This window comes from Poecilia mexicana, unplaced genomic scaffold (assembly GCF_051168715.1).
Source record: "Poecilia mexicana isolate PSO_F unplaced genomic scaffold, ASM5116871v1 scaffold_4, whole genome shotgun sequence".
Lineage (NCBI taxonomy): Eukaryota > Metazoa > Chordata > Actinopteri > Cyprinodontiformes > Poeciliidae > Poecilia > Poecilia mexicana.
In genome coordinates this window covers 7551500-7567891 of record NW_028263373.1, presented here as the reverse complement: position 1 = coordinate 7567891, position 16392 = coordinate 7551500, and the positions used below count along the sequence as shown (strand labels likewise).

Genomic DNA, 16392 nt, shown 5'->3' with positions numbered 1-16392 from the left:
TAGCTTTTTAAAAACAATGTTTAGGTAAGGTAAGGTAATTTTATTTATATAGCACATTTTCAGCAACAAGGCAGTTTAACAATATTTATCTTGGTACGTGGGAATCCGGGTGCTCTAGAGCTACTTACAGCTGCTTCAATAAAAACCAACTAAGTTTAATATTTAGCTTTTTGAAAAATGTTTAACTTCAGCTTTTACCTTTGAATGAGTTGATAATCCTTAGTTGTCAGGGAATTGACGGTAAAATTATGACATTTTCAACCAGCCCCATTTCTGCAACTGGTGAAAATCTCTACATAAGAGGGCAATAAAATCAAATCCTTCTGCTTTTATAAATCCTTGTCTCCGGAGTTACTCTACCACAGGCTAGAATGACGTTGTCATCATAAAACAACTTTGCAAGTCAAGATTACCAGAATATTGTAAAAGAAAAAAACAACAAAAAAACAACTTTTCCACATCAGATAGTTAAGGTTTGTCTAAATCTATCCGGACAAAACAGCTGCAGAAGTTGTAAAATATCAATAAGGGACTCCTGCCTGATGCGTTGACTCACATCTTTCTCTTTCTGCATTTGTCGAACTGAGACCCATGCCTGGACTCAGTCCTGTTTCTACGCAAGGCAGTGAATGAAGTGATTAAAGCGCACACGTTACTTTCTATTAAAGTTGCTTCAGTCTCTGCTTGTCAAAAGAAAGCCTCTTTTCAGGTGGACGAAAGCTTTCTGATTGAGACTTGGATTCAGACTTAATTGAAACCATATGTGTGGATTTCTGGGACTTTGGCACATTCCCAGGAATCCACAGAATGTGAGGGTTTTTTCCTCCTTCTCTCTCTGCCTCACTCCCTCTCTCTCCCTCCTCTGGTTCTTTTCTTTCTTTTTTTTTCCCACAGAGCAGAGGCGTCTTACATCAGCCGAGTGAGTCCTGCTGAAGGCAGCTGACAACTGGACGACGGAGGACCGAAACATTCAGCCGCCACGCTCCTACTGGAATAAACTAAACCAATCTTTGAGCAAATGGTCTGAAGACAAAGAAAGACAAAAGTAAGTGGTCTCAATTTCTTGGTTTTAATTTTTGTAAGTTTTGCCGTTTTCTCCTCCGCTTGAACCTTCACATTTTGTATCAGCCTCACTGAAGCCTCCATGACAACTTTAAGATTTGATTGATCCATTTTTTTTAGTCTGGGACAGCTAATGCGTCTGAACCTTTTCAGTAAACGAGAAAGCGATGCAGAAACTCATCTACTCCAGATGCTTTCCACAGAAGCCGTTGCATACGGTTTCACTTTGTTATGGTTGTCACAAATGTGATTTATGCTCATTCCTGCTCTCAGTTTTTCTCTTATTTGACTAAAGAAAAAAAATGTTCTCACGGCTGCAGGCCTCATCAAATCCTAATTTATTTCTTTACTCTGAAAACACATTAAAGTTTCTTTCTTTTGTGAACAACAAGGACATCGACGACAAACCCTCCAGAGAACTAATATAAAATTCTTTGTGTTTCAAATAAAATCTCAAAGTCTCAAGCCTGGAAATATTTGTGCTGCTTTATTGTGGCTTAAATGTGTGTGGGTTGTTTTTTTTTTTTTTGTTTTGTTTTTTTTTTGTTAAATTTAGTTAAACACTTTCAACAATAGCTCCATAGAATCTCATAAAGATTCCCTGTGGTCTGCTGAAGCTCTTTGCTCATGTCTTTGTGTTGGCTGGTGCGCTGTGGGTCTTACACGCGGCAGGTATGCGGGTATCCTCCTGTGGTATGTGGCTAAAAGACGTCCAAACAGAGGACTCTTTTGCTGCCCGGAGTCCTGGATTTGCATGAGCTCACGGCTTTGACATCTGACCCGCGTCGCTCGGTGAGCTGCAGAGTCAACAGCAGACCCCGGAGAGATGGCTCTGATCAATGGAAATATTGTTGCAGGAAGGTCGAGCTGAAGAGTTTGTCCTGCTGCCTGCCTGCGTGCGTCCGACTCCGTAGGGAAGCGCAGTGGATGCAGAAGTTAGTCCAATCTGACCAGCAGTTGGCAGAAAATTAAAAGCATCCTGCTTTTAACTGTTTAAAAGTGATCCCCTCCCCCCGTTGATTTATCTATCACAGATAACACTTCTAGACTTTTTTTTCCCGCCTGATCACCGAGAGCCATTCTAGCACACGAATACATGTCGATCTGAAAACATTATGTTGTAGCTCTGCCAAACCTCTGGCTCTGTCACATGCCATTCTGCAGCTTGTGGAGGTTTTCCTACTATGACCAGCCTCTCTGTCTCTGTGTCTTGAAGAAGCACATCCCTACAGCACGATGGTGGCCTGACTATTGCCTTTATGTGAAATTTCTCTCGAAAAACATTGTCGCTTCCAGCACGGCCCGGGCTTTCTCCCCTTCACTTGGATTGTCTCCGGTTGACTTTTGACTGGGCCAAACAGGGAACAGAAGGAGAAGTTGTGAACGATGATTTGATTTATTTTTTTTTGTTGCGCTGTTTTGGAATTGTAGTTCATCTGTAGTTTTAGCTCCAACAAAGGAGGAAGTGAAGGAATCTGTTCAGTCCGTGTTGGCCACGATTACAAATATTAGATTAACTTTGGGATCGGCGCTTCTCCCAGGGATGCGTTGCATCAAACTGGCGCATTACATACATCACAGACAAATGTTAGCAATTGGGTAAAATTTAAAACACAGTCCGAGCCTCTAGGAATCTTCTCAACGGCCTGATCAATATTCTTTGTTTCATCAACAGATTTAATTTAAGGATTTAACCACAAATTAATCCCAGAATGTCTTTATCTGTCGAAACTAGTTATTTAAGCCTTTCTGATTCGTGCAGCTTTGTTCTCATTTACCCTTGTTAATATTCAACTCTTTCTTCTCGATGACAGATAAAATAAAAAGGTTTTTGGTGAAAGCTGAGTTAAAAGACTCTTGTTCATGACAGATAGGTGAATGTACCCAGAAACCACACCGATGGGTTGAATTTAAAGGAACAATCTTTTTTTTGATGGTGTTATCGTGATGTGTCTGTTATTTTAACCAGCCATCCCATCCCTCCACGGCCTGGTGGCTGACTGACATCCTCTCATGTAAGCCTTAATCACGCACAGCAAAGGCTGCAATTTCAGCCCCACATTCAAAACGCTGCACCACAGCTCGGCTGTAACTCAACACAGACGTCTGTCTGATTGAGAGCATTCTCAAATCAATCCTTCTGGGAGCAGAGAGCCAGCTGCTCTCTGGCTTGTAATTTGGTATAAATAGTGACATTTTCAAAAAAAACATCGAGCCTAAAATACTGCAGTGTTTTTGTTTGCACTTTAACCTTATTTGGCCCGTACTGTAATCACACTCATCAGCGACGTTGAGATGGATAGGGTTACATGTTGCCTGAAGGGTGTTTTGTAATTATTCCAGGTTTGAGTTTGGTGAGTTTTGTTTAACCTCCGTCCAGAGATTCAGCTCAGGTTGCACAAGATGTTTGATTCCCTGCTGTAATCAGTTCCCTCATGTTACAGGTTTAATCTGTGCACACAAATGACCGTAAGACTAAATATATGAAAAAGGACGTTGTAATCTAAGTCATCCATAACTCACACTAGTTACCGACTGTGTCTACGTCTGTTTGTACATGTGGCCTTTGTGTTTCATTCTCCCTGTCCTGTTTACACGTGGCACTGTGTTTCTGTTTGTCTGTTTGATTCTTGTTGCCTGGCTCCACCTTACTCCACCTTACTGTCTCTCAGTTTGTCTTCCTTTGATTATGGGCTGTCAGCAGTCGTTTGAAGAGAACAATTTTTACAGCGAGCAGCCACAAGAAATTCGATCTTAGGTTGTGATTGAATGGATTTATCGGGGATATTCACCGCCGGATCAATTTACTAGATGTGCTTTACTTGTATCGAGTTGGACTTGCTTAAACCATAAGAGGTGCCTCGGTTCTCTGTTACACAGTTCGAACAAGGTGTTGGAAGATCTGCGGTGGCAGCTGAAAGATTTGATGGCTGCACTTCCACAACGTGAGTCTCCAGTACACCCCAAAGTGTTGTTTCGAGAAGTGGTGACTGTGGAAGTCAATGGAGCGAAGTTCAAGAAACCAGTTTGGGATCATTTGTGACATGGTGCGTTACCCTGCTGGAGTTAGTCTTAAGAAGATGGACACATTGTGTTGGGATGTTGAAATGATGGGCACTACGGGTCTCAAAATGAGCAGAAAGAAAAAAACATCCCCCTCATCACCACCAACTTGAACTACTGATACGATGAAATTCTCATCGTCTTAATGTTGCAGCCGATATTCAGGCATTTCCATCCTCACGGCACGGCTCACTGGATATTTTCTTTTTTTCTTTGTAAACCTGAAAGAGTTTGTGCTTGGAAATTTTTAGTCCTGTTCTCCTTTACATTGAAGACCTATTTACAATGCTACAGAAAACGCATATGTTCTGTGACATACATTATCGCATGTGAACCAATGCCCTGTTCACAAGTAACGAAGAAGTTAACTTTTGATGGAGAAAAGAAAAATATACAATGAAACAAAACTTATATTGATGAAGCATTAAGTATCTTCCTTCACAGATAGAAAGCTAACAAAGTAGCCAATATGGCTCCTTGATCAGCATTTTCCGTCCACTAGACAGCATCTGTGGTCTCTATGGTGACCAACTGCTATATCAGCCAATAGGAGGCGGTATGGCCACCTCTTGGGCTTTGGGCTTGAGGCTTTATGTCAGGTATTCACATCACTATCTGGGTACATCTTTATCCTATCGAGTGGATTGAAACGTGTTACCTGCCAGAACATCTCGTACACCCAGCTTGGATTGAGACAGGTTGTGATGACGGAAAAACTGAAACTGAAGCTGTTGCTTACATTCAAGTTTTCATCCTACCAGTGTACCTGCAGTTGTAAATAATCTATCCTGTCTTCCTTAGATTATTTCATATTAGCAACAAAAAGCAGTGGAATAGTTGTTTCCTGCCTCACCGGCAGATGACTCCTCCACATTTCATCCATTAATATCCATTCAACATTACTCTCCTTTGTTAGATAAAAAAAAATATTGCATCATAGAGCGTACAGCTTAAAAATTAACATCAAATAAAGGGTGAACATACATACATTCTTTGATATTTAATAAGCAGCTTTAGATGATCTAAAAAGCAAAGATTTTGAAAATGAAAGAAAATCATCACTGCTAAATAGAGAAGATACAATAGCATATATGCAAAAAAAACCCCGGGAATGTTTCTAAAACTGTCAACTATGTCAACAACAGATGTGACTCTTCAGAGTGTGTCCTTACACACCAGGGTAGTCTTAGCAGAATGATGTAAAAATGGGGGGAAAAATGGAAAAATTAAGCAAAGTGCAGCAGAGAGAAGTCTATCTTAACAGAAGAGATGGAAAAAAAAGGGGGTTTTCTTGGCATCGGTTTGTGTTTTTCTCAATCTGAAAGTGTAACTGTAAAATGTTTGAGCCTGGAAATTCCATCAAAATGAATCTCCAGAGAAAGATTTCAGCCTCCTCTCCTTACATAACAAACACAAGCTCCGTCTTTGCACGGTTCTGACGCTGAACACTTTGAGTCTTTGTGAGATTAATTTGCTGGGTTTTACAGGATTGAGATTGGCTTTTCCGGGCATTTTTACAGGTGAGCTGAGCTGGCGGGTGTACAGTTTCTCGTTTTCTGTCTCCCTCAAGTCTTCTGAATATCAGCTGGCAGCCTTCAGCGCCCGCCTGTGCTCTGGCTTAAGCGGCTAACGTCCTCAGGCAACCCGACGTCTTCAAAATAAATCTTGAAACAAAAGACACGCTATAAAAATCAAATTTGAAAAACTCAGAGAGGGTAAATAAAAAGGCCTGACAGACACTGATTTTTGCCATGAGACCCCATTGCGCCGCCCAGAGAGTGTAACTTAAATTTAACTAACGTTGTGTTTACATGGCTCCACCTGGGTCTGATTGGGAAATGTGGTTCATATTTCATCCTTTTCCCGTAAAAATGAAACGTGTGATGCTTTATTGCAGCCTTAAGGTAGGACTGAGAGGATTTAATAGGAAGCACATGTGAGGGGTTTCGGTGCAGAGTGCACAAGCAGACTGCATAACAACGACGACACTGACAGTCCACAGTAAAACTCATGGGCAGAAACGTGTGCTCTGAATTATCAGGCTTCCTAAACAGGTATAAAAATAGGTGAATGGGTGGTGTTGTTTATAGGAATCGTTAAAAAAAAAAAAACCTTACAGGAAACACACACTTAAAAACCAGAAGTTTACATGTGGCCCTCTTTTCCTCCCCTTAAGCGTTAACTGCCATTTGGGTGAACCACATATTACCTATGAAAGCGTTTCACGGGGTATTTCGCAACATTTGAGTGAACGTGAACCACAGCCTCGGGGCGTGTGTGACGGTAACACCTCAAACGTACCGCCTCCTTGTGTGGCGTCATTAAAGGAGTCAAAAGAGACCGACGCAGATATTACGAAGAGAAACGTGGACCTCCACAAGCCTCGTCATCAAGATTCAAGCTCCATCTGTTCAAGCAATGACATGGTATAAACCTTATGGGAATATCCAGCCAGCACAGCTTTCTGGGAAGAGTTTCAGTGGATCAACCTCAGGACAAAAAGCAAAAAAAAAAGAAAGAAAAAGAAAAACCCAATGTTGAATGAAGCAGGTTAGTGTTAGTCATTGTCCGTGCTGTAATGACACAGACTGAAAGGCCACTCGGTTAGGAAGAAGCCGTTACTTCAAAAGCAACATGAAAGAGACATCTGTCTGTTTCCAGACTGAAAATCAGAGGCAAATATCTTCATTTTTCAGGAGACATTTACTTTGGTCACAGGAGGTTAAATTTACTGTTTTTGGCCAAAAATAACTGCTGTTACATTTGTAGGAAAAAGGAGAAACACCATACCTTATTGTATTATTTTAGTATTGTATTATTTTAGTATTGTGTTATTTTAGTGTTGTGTTATTTTAGGCAGTGATATGTATGTACTTTGGCTTCAAGTGTTAATGGGTTTCATTCCCGGAGAGAAAATCAACATTAATTGAGAGCAATGGTTATACAGATACGAGGGAAACTAGTCCAGAATCCAATATTTTATGCCTAATTTGGAAATTAGACTATCCTGTTGCCGTTTGGATTTGGTGCAAATTTTCCAACTATGTGCAATTTAATGGATTAACATAAATTCTAATTCTCTGTTGTAATCTCTCCTCTTTTTGCTCGTCTCCCGGTATCTGCTGACCCATACCAGTTCGTGGTGGACTGATGGTCGACTTCACACTCTGCTCTCTCAGCCTCTGTAATTTCTTCTCCCTGCAAAGCCTCATGTAAAACCCCTGAATATGTTTGCGTGTGCATGCGAAGAAGAAGAAAGAAAAAGAAAAGACAGAGGCAGGGAGTAGAGCTAAGTAAACCTGTGTGTTTACTTTGCAGGCTTTCCCAGGCTGCAGGACCTGGCTAGTGCGCCGCTTCTGCTCTCCATCACTCCTGAGAAAGTCATTTTTATCTGTACAGGCATCGCAGTAACACGGCTTTGATGAACGCTCTGTATTAAAACTCCAGACTGAGCTCTCTGCGAATGCATTGACTGTGCTTACAGCGGAGCTCCGGGGAAGTTGGTGTGAGCTCTGATACTGGGGTCCGGACAGTGATTCCAGCAAGCAGTCCAAATGTGAAACCTCATCAAATTTGGATGAGTCCAACATGAAGGTACACAGTGTGCATGCTTATTCCCTGCTTTCTGCAGGCCTGTGGGCAAGTGAGGGGAGTTTCTGTCTTTCACCACTTCCTGAACGTGTCTGCAGGGACCTGATGTTTTTAGAGAACAGAACTCCCCCTCTCTCCACTCCCCACATCAACCCACAGAAATTCACATTTGATAGTATCTGCATTTATAGAAACATCTCTGATAGACTCTTCACATGTCCGTTCTTCCTGGCGTTCATAATAATCTGCTAGAGATCGGAGTCCGATGGAAGCGCTCCATGAGAAATGGTCAGTGTTGATGCTGCTGTGATTCGATACTGTAGCCCAGGATATCTTAGAATGCATCTGCGCACAGATGTTATTCTAAGGTGGGAAGCTGATGCATCAAGGATTGTGGTGAATGTGAAAGGGCGTGCAGCAGCTCCCGCTGGCTCCACATTTACAAACATCAGCCGGAGGGAGGACGCTTTTGTCCTCATTTCTGATCTTTGCTGAGAACACGGTGGCTTCCGCAATCCCACAGTCGTCTTGTTTCACTGCGTATGCTCCACGCTTCGTGTACATACGTCACCTTGCAAGCGTAATAACAGACCCTGGGCTTTTTACACTTTTGCTACTTGTAAATACAGTGAACTTGTGTGTAATTTAATCTTGAAACTCTGGTATTCGTTTTGAAGCGGCTCTTTTCTCAGAATCACTGTCGTATTTTGTGTTTCTCTTTAGTTATTAAAGTGACAAATCCCAGAAATAAGCAAAACATTTTTCCACTTTTCCCACATAATACAGAGTTGTAACTCAGGATACAAATGACATTTGGGCCTTTGTGAAAGCACGTGTTTTTACACCCCAAACTTGTACGTGTAGCAAAAGAGAGAAAAGGTAGGAAATTTTGGTAACACTTTATTGAAGGGATGTGCACAAGACTGACATGATGCTGTCATAAACAGGAGGGAGTCTTCATGAATGTTTATGACACTTTTAATGCAAAGTTGCTCTGAAAGTTGCATTAAAAGTCCATTACAAGTGTCAGCTTTTCTTTAACTTTGCTTTGCTTTAGGTATGCCCACTATCTAATGGTTACAGTAATTGAAGCAGTAATATTTTTTGACAGATCCAGTTGGTCTCCTCACTGCAAAGATGACAATGCATAAAGCCAGAGCTCCTTTTTGAGGTCCTGCAGGAACAAAATCTAAAACTCAACCAGTGTTCTTTTTGAACAAACGTTTTGCAAGCACACACACACACACACACACACACACCGGTGAAGTAATGTTCTTTTCCATCTCTTTTATTGTTCCATCCGGTCTTCCTCTGTTATGTAAAGATTTAGCCTTTTTTATTTATCTTTTTACAGGGACTCTTAAATGAGTGTTTAATAAAAAAATGATCCCCAGAACAAACTGAAATTTGTCTGACATAGTATATGACATTAAGGGGGATGGGGGGTATGTTTTGGTTGCTTTACTCTCATTCTGCTCCGGTTTATTTGTCTGGCCCTGTTCTGAAAGCTCCTAAAGGTGTCAGTGGTTTATTATCTCATATGTGACCCAGAGGGAGAGGTGTGTATGAGCAGCAGCCTTGAAAAACAATAGATGAGAGTTTAAAACATTCCAGCAGTATTTGCCATCACTAGAGGAAAAAAGGGCTGAAATGATCCTAGCAATACGTTTGGAAGGTCCAGTGAGGACAGAAGAGGTCATAACAAAATATTCTTTTTCTCATAATTTGTTGTCCGAGTGAAATTTTTAAAGCGCCACCTTCAATAAATGAATGTGTTCGATCTGTGTTACTCCCGTTGCAGCTTCACTTCCAATCACACCATTTCTCTGAGTTTAAGCTCTCTGAGTTTTCCAGTCATATTAATATCCTCTCTGGCAGCTATGGGGGTCAGCTATCAAGCACACTGTTCCTGGAAGGAGATATTATTTCCATTATTAAACCATTTATTTCAGCAAAAAATCACTTCTCTGAAATGTTCTGTGGTCTGCTGAGGCGCTTTAGGTCGGAAGAACTCGGGATCTATGAAGTTTATATGCAAATATGAGAACGGCCTCCATTGCAGCTCTCGTACTTCTAAGCACCTCTCAACATCTTTCTAGTTATCTACAACACATAACAAAATGTCATATGACAAACAGAAGATGATCAATGGAACTACCGCTACGTTTCAATAAGATCGATCTTGTAACAGACAAAATATTTTTACGAGGTTTAGAGTTTTTTTCCCTCCACAGAACTTTTGTACTTTTCCACATTTTGTCACAACACTACCACAATCCACAGAGTTTAATGGGATTTTATGTAGACAAAAACTACTTAGCATATAATTGTTAAGTGGAAGGAAAAAACGAGTTATGGTTTCCAAAAAAAAAAAAAAAAAAAAAAGAATAAACTTGCTTTAATGTTCAGCCATTTTACTTTGACACTGCTGAATAAAATCCAGCGCAATTATCTTACTAAAATTGTCGTCAGTAATAATCTGATTCCTCTGTTAAGGCTACGAAGCAAATATCACTGAATAAACAAAGTTGTTTATCACAAATTTTGAAAATTTCATTAAGCACTGATCAGTTCATCTGGAAAATGTGTAAACTATTCAGTCCAAAAGAGCGCGGCATGACAGCAAACCTACAAAGATACGGCCTTCCACCTCAACTGGCAGGAAGCAGTCGGGATAAGCATGGTTACTCTGGAGGAACTGCAGAGATCCACAGCTCAGGTTGGATTAATCTGGGTGTAAACTCCACAAATCTGACAACATGTTGGCAGGAGCCAGGGAAGGAGTAGCGCCTACGAGAAGGAAGATGCTCTGCTCAGAAAAGATGTACATTTTCCTGTGCTCAACAACCTCCCACTGAAACATGGTGGTGGCAGCGTCATGCTGTGAGCAGCTGTTCAAAGTTGACAGGAAGATTGATGGAGATTATTGTAGAGCAACAACTGGAAGAAAATCTTTAAAGTTTTAAGGACCTCAGCTCCGTTTGGATCTCCACCGCTGAACACACAATCAGAGCTTGAATGCTGACAAAAGTTCAGGCAGTGACATTGACGTGTCAGAGTGGTGCAGTCAAAGTCCCGACTGAAATTCACGTGTAGCTCAGTGGCAAAGCGTGAATGCTGACGGTGACGGACGCTCTGTCTGACTGACCTTCGGATATTTTTCAGAGAAGAACGGACGACACGTGCAAAGCAGGCAGAGAAAACGTCCTAAACTTACAACAGCTGTAAACGAAGAGAACTGTTTTCCTTTAATCTATTGACTCAGGCTGCCGAAAACAGGCGCACCAAACTTTTCCGATATTTATTCACATAAAACTTTATACTGAAAACCAGTTTTTATGCCTCACGTTTTTCTCACTTCACAAATCCTAATGAAACACATTGGGGTTTGCGGTTGTAACGTCACAAGCTTTGGTCAGAAGGGTGTGAACACTTTTGCGAAGGCCCGGCTTTTGCAAGTGAAAAGCGCATAAAGTCCCGTTTGACTCAGAAGCGAGCTATGAATAAGTTTTTCCTGCGGCTCCATCAACCTGTTTACTGATCTCGTGTTGCTGCAGCGGAGAACAGATGTGCTGGAGCAGCTGTTATCTTCATACTGAGAGCACAGCTGGGACATGGAGATGCTGCATCACAACACATGGGAGGCAGGAAATCCATCTCAGTACAACACTGGCACAAACAAATGATATTCCAAGACCAGAACATATTTGTAAGGAGACGTTGCGGATCCCAGAGCAGACCTCGTCGGATTCGTCATTATTTTCCCTGTTTTTTTTTCTGGATCAGAATTTCCAGAGATGCTTGTCATGTTATTGTCATCTGAGGTTTTCACTGTGTTTTTGGATATATCGTTTAGGACATTCTTAAAATGATGGGAAAACAACCACATGTACTAGTTTCAAAGTCAGGGAAGTTGTCGCCTTATTTATAGCGATGCCAAAGTGACTACATGAGGCCTTGGACTCAAAAAGTCACTTGAGATGCTTGTGTGTGAGTATGAACACACCTGTATGTGCACCGCTGAGTCTTAAAAGGAGCAAGTGGGAAAGGGAAATTTTAAACTTTGGGCGATCGGTAATGAATGTTGAAGCAGAGGCAGGTCTCTCCAGACCCCATGTGCAACACAGGCTGTTTTTAACGTGTAATGAACATGATAAACGTTTGACTTCCAAATGCAAAAACATCAGCTGCTTGTGTTTCATCATCACTGAAAACAGAGGAATTTGGCTTGGTAGAGGTTTCTTAGTGGTAAATACTTGGGATGAGAGGTGGCAGGAAAAGGCAGTGAAACAGCAAAACAATTTTGTGGAAAGTGGCAATAATGGAGTTAAGTCAGAAATGTTGCAAAATCGAGCAAGTTTGAGATAAGAATTCAAAAACTTAGAGATCTTAACTGAGTCCAAGAGCTGAGACGTTTCTTCTTGTGTTGACCAAGAGATTCTTCCAGATTATAAATGTTCCTTGCATGAATGATAGAAACCCTTTTTTGACCCTCAATATTCATTAATTAATATAAGGACCTGTTCAATACCATTGTTCAGTTCTGGTTTAAGCTTTATTTTAGATTAGAAACAACTTTGGGTGCTCATCCTCCACAAAGCTTCCCGAAAATCTAAAAACAAAAAGCATGACTAACAGTTTTCTTTTTTGAGCTGCTAATGCCACCCTCCAAGTCATGCCACCCTGTGTTGTCAGCCATAACAAAAAAGTGCCAGTAGTCTGAAGATGAGTCAGCCAGAAAGTCTGCAGAAAACAGCAGTGCACATGGAGACTCATCCACATGTATCCATTTATGTTCTCACGTTAAAAAATTGTGCATAAATTGCAGCTAAACTAGCAAACAGACAAACGAGATTATGTCTCATTCCCAGTTTATTTGTCTGCTCAGAAATATCTATTGGAGTTGTTTTTCTACAATACTGAAAGTGAAAAAGTTGTTTGTGAGGCTCCAGCGGATGTCGGCTTTTACGTAAAAGACTCGCATCACGAATGAAACGCGGACACAAACCGGTTGTAACTGGTTTCCGAGCTGCTGGACCGAGTGGTCAGTCGGAGGTGGCTTCTTGGCTCCGTGTCTGTCCGGCTGAAGTCATGTCTGTGATTTAAGGCCTCGGCGTCTCCTCCTCCTTCCCTCTTTCATTCATCCAGGCGTCCTTTACTTTCTCAGCTCGGGTTCATATTTGAATATCAAGAAGCTAACTCACAACTGAGCACGCGGAGCTGTTTCGTCTCATGTGGTTGACGGCGCGACGTCACTGCAGTTTTGGGTTTAATCGTTTTTTGTTTTTTTTTCCCTCATTGGATAATAAACTGGTTGGTTAATGGAAATTCCACTGTTTGCTGGTAATTACTGCGTTTTTTGTTACTGGTTGTAAAAAAGCATTATTCTATTTAGGTTCCCATGTATTCTAAACGAAAGTCTTGTTCCCATGAATACCAAAAAGTAAACACAAATGGGTGGGATTTTTTTTTTTTTTTGCTTAAGTGGTTAAGTAACGCTGGAAAATCCATCGGACATGTCTGACCTGCTGTTTTCATCTTTTCCTCTAGGTTGTGGACGTCTGTCTGTTTTCGTGTGTTCACGATGATGAGGCACCTGTCGGACGCTCTCTTCCTCCCGCTCATCGTCATCCAGCTGCTGGGAACCGTCACATCGCAGGTCAACCCAGGTTTGTGCCGCCACAGGAAGCCGTCGGAATTGGACTCGGCATTTGAGTCACGCAGGAAGCTCGGATTTGGCGCAGGTTGTGCTTCGTAAGAGTCCTGCGGTCCTGCGTCTCGCTGGCTTTGACTCCTCTGATCCGAGGACGTTCACCTTCCTTCCAGCTCTTTCGAGCATCTGCGGTTGTGGTTTTCTTGGAATCAAGTGAAATATAGATCAATGTTTTTTAACAAGTAAATTGAGTGGGAAAGACGGAGATGGAATTAAATTGAAACCGAAATGAGTTTTTAGTTATAGCTGACAAAATGGAAGAACAGGAGATATTTGCCAGTGAAAACCTCGAGCTGGCAACACAGAGCCTCTCTCATTAGGGTGAGATTCCTTTACTGTTGAAAAAAAATAATATGAGACACATACACAGATCTGAACTGCAACACATGGCTCCGGAAAAGTGAGATGATACAGTGATCTGCAAAATTATTCATAGCTGTTGAGGGGTTTTGTTTTGTTTTTTGTTTTTTTCTTCACAATTTTTGTGGTTTTACGCGACACGTCATTTTCCGTTTCTCTAACAAATGAAAATCTGAATGTATTTATATTAAGCCCTCCTGAGTCGGGAATTTGTTGACTCAGCTTTTGCGGAGTGACTCTACAAGTTCTGCAACAACTACAAACCAATGCGACTCTCTGAGAGATGGCTAAAGCTCAGTCAGACTGGATGTGCTGAGTCTTTAAAAAATCAGTTCTCAGGTCTTGTGGCAGATTATCAATCAGATTTCAGGATGGACTTTGACTGGGACATTGTGCTGAACTCTTCCACTGCAGCCCTCAGTGAATGTTTTAGGGTTTTCTTTCTGCTGGAAGGTGAACCTCCTCCTCAGTCTCAGCTCTTTTGCAGTCTTTCCCTTAACTCCATTCATATTTTCATCAACCCTGACCAGCCGCACCACGGCATGCTGACGCCACCACCATATTTACAGTGGGGTTGGTGACTTCAGTGTATAGTTGCATATTAGTTTTCAGTGGCATTTTCCTTTGACTTTCCTTCATCACATAAACCCCGATGAAGAGTGTGCACTAATGCGAAAACAAAAAGTGCCTTGAGGCACGAATACTTTGCTGAATCCCTCTCTCGTCGCCATAGTCACAGAGGAGACACATAAAAATTAGCCCATTGCCTTTGCCAGCTAACTCCACCTCACTTTTACTTGTAAAGATTTGGCTTTTTACACCCCCACCATTTTAATAGCCAAAACTAAAAGCATTAAAAAAGGGTTGTTTTGAACAAAAGCAATTCTTGACGATAAGATACTCTTTGTGTAGATAGCCACTGGTTTATCTTGGATTCAATCTTTGTGCCCAATCCAAGATGGAAGCACAATTAACAAGATGTAGGGGAAAAAAAGAGAAACAGTGCCTGTCCAACGCTGGGACAATTCGATTAGCGAGCCTTTTGGCTAGCAGCCTGATATCCCGTAAATATCATTCATGTTCAGACATCTCTGCATCATAGACAGTTATTACAGCATACACTTAATTCTTTGATGAGAACGGTTACACTACTAATATAATTTTGCTTAGAAAAAGCTCTGACTACAGTGTTTTTATTTTTTAAAAAAATATTGTGTTTTGTTTCATAAAAAAAAACTGTTGCCATTTGTTCACACAAAAACTTTGTAGTCCTGACTCGCATGAGGAATATTATTGTTTTCATTGAAACTCCACCAATTGATAGCAGCTGCTTAGTTTGCTTTGCCTTGGCGTGACTTTGGTATAAATGTAAAAAACAACAACAAAAAAATGGTAGGATAGTCAAGTTGACGCTAAGCTGAGCATGCTACCGCTAATTCTTCTGCCTGTATCTCCATCCCTCTATATGTAAATGTTTCTGACCTATTTGGCAAAGTGTGAACCGTAGTCTTGTTTGACTCTGGTGAACCCTCTTACTTTCACTCTCTTTGTTTTTGTATGTTGTTGCGTGTGTGTGTGTGTGTGTGTGTGTGTGTGTGTGTGTGCGTGTGCGTGTGTGTGTGCTACTACGCCTGCTTGCATGGATTTGCCCTCATGCACATGCATGCTGTGGATCCAGCTATCCCACTGGAGTCTGTGGCTAATGCATACCAGACATTCTGACAGCAGGAAAGTCCATTGAAATTCACTGTCTTTCTTCCACAGTGTTTATGTGTCTCTTTTGTTAGTGTTTCTGCACAGGAGTGTCCGGTGCGTGATTCCCCGTGTTTGACCACTCATAAGTCATGGAAAGGACTGTTTGCGCATCTAATTGTGGTCACGGTTCAACGAGGTTCGCCACTCGAGCAATGTTTCGCGTGCAATGTCCCACCCAAGTCTGCATCCACGCTTTTAAAAAAAACAACAACAAAAAAAACAACATCTCTCCCCCTGTGGGTCTCAACCTGCTCTGATATATTGACGCACCTATAATTCTCTTGAATGCTTCGGTTCTGCTGCATTGAGAAGACGGTCATTTTTCCACAGTCTGGAAATATTCATGGCTGAATTTAGCAGAGCCGAGTTGTTGAGTGATGCCAACTTTCCCCTATTTAAAATTCCCTAGCAATGGAGTTATACCATCCCTGTCTTTCCCATTTTGCTTGTGAGTGGGCGAACTTTATTTCGCTGTGGAGAGAGGCAGGCTCCAAGGCAGGCCCCGTCCCAGCAACCAAATATTAAGCAATGGCTTTACAGACTAGGCCTCTTGAGGGGAGGGCGCTTAGAGAGCATGCTGACTGAATGCCTACATTTACTGGCTGATTCTGATCCCAGCTAATATTGGATTTTTGTTTTTTCTTTTTTAGATATCGTATTATCTTTTATTGCTTTATAAATGGGACCAAAGTCACGTTCTGTCCTCTGCTGAGTTGAGGAGACTCAGCTTAATTTTCCTGATTTATCTTCATAATCTGCTTGCCGCAAGAGGACATATCCGGGTCTGCTTGCGCTTTATTATATTAATTTAAAATACGTTTTTCTTTTTTTTCTTCTTTTTTTTTTAC

General features: G+C 41.4%; 1 protein-coding gene across 2 annotated transcripts in view; it reads left to right on the top strand.

Moving 5' to 3' along the window:
• The first annotated feature begins 594 nt into the window (after window positions 1-594).
• ddr2a (discoidin domain receptor tyrosine kinase 2a) overlaps window positions 595-16392 on the top strand; it is a 31779-nt gene continuing 15981 nt past the window's right edge. For both annotated transcript variants that reach the window (XM_014986986.2, XM_014986985.2), the window contains exons 1-2: window positions 595-1045; window positions 13267-13385. In XM_014986986.2, coding sequence (XP_014842472.2) covers window positions 13301-13385 — 85 coding nt within the window. In that variant the 5' untranslated portion in view covers window positions 595-1045; window positions 13267-13300. The remainder of the gene's footprint in view (window positions 1046-13266; window positions 13386-16392) is intronic.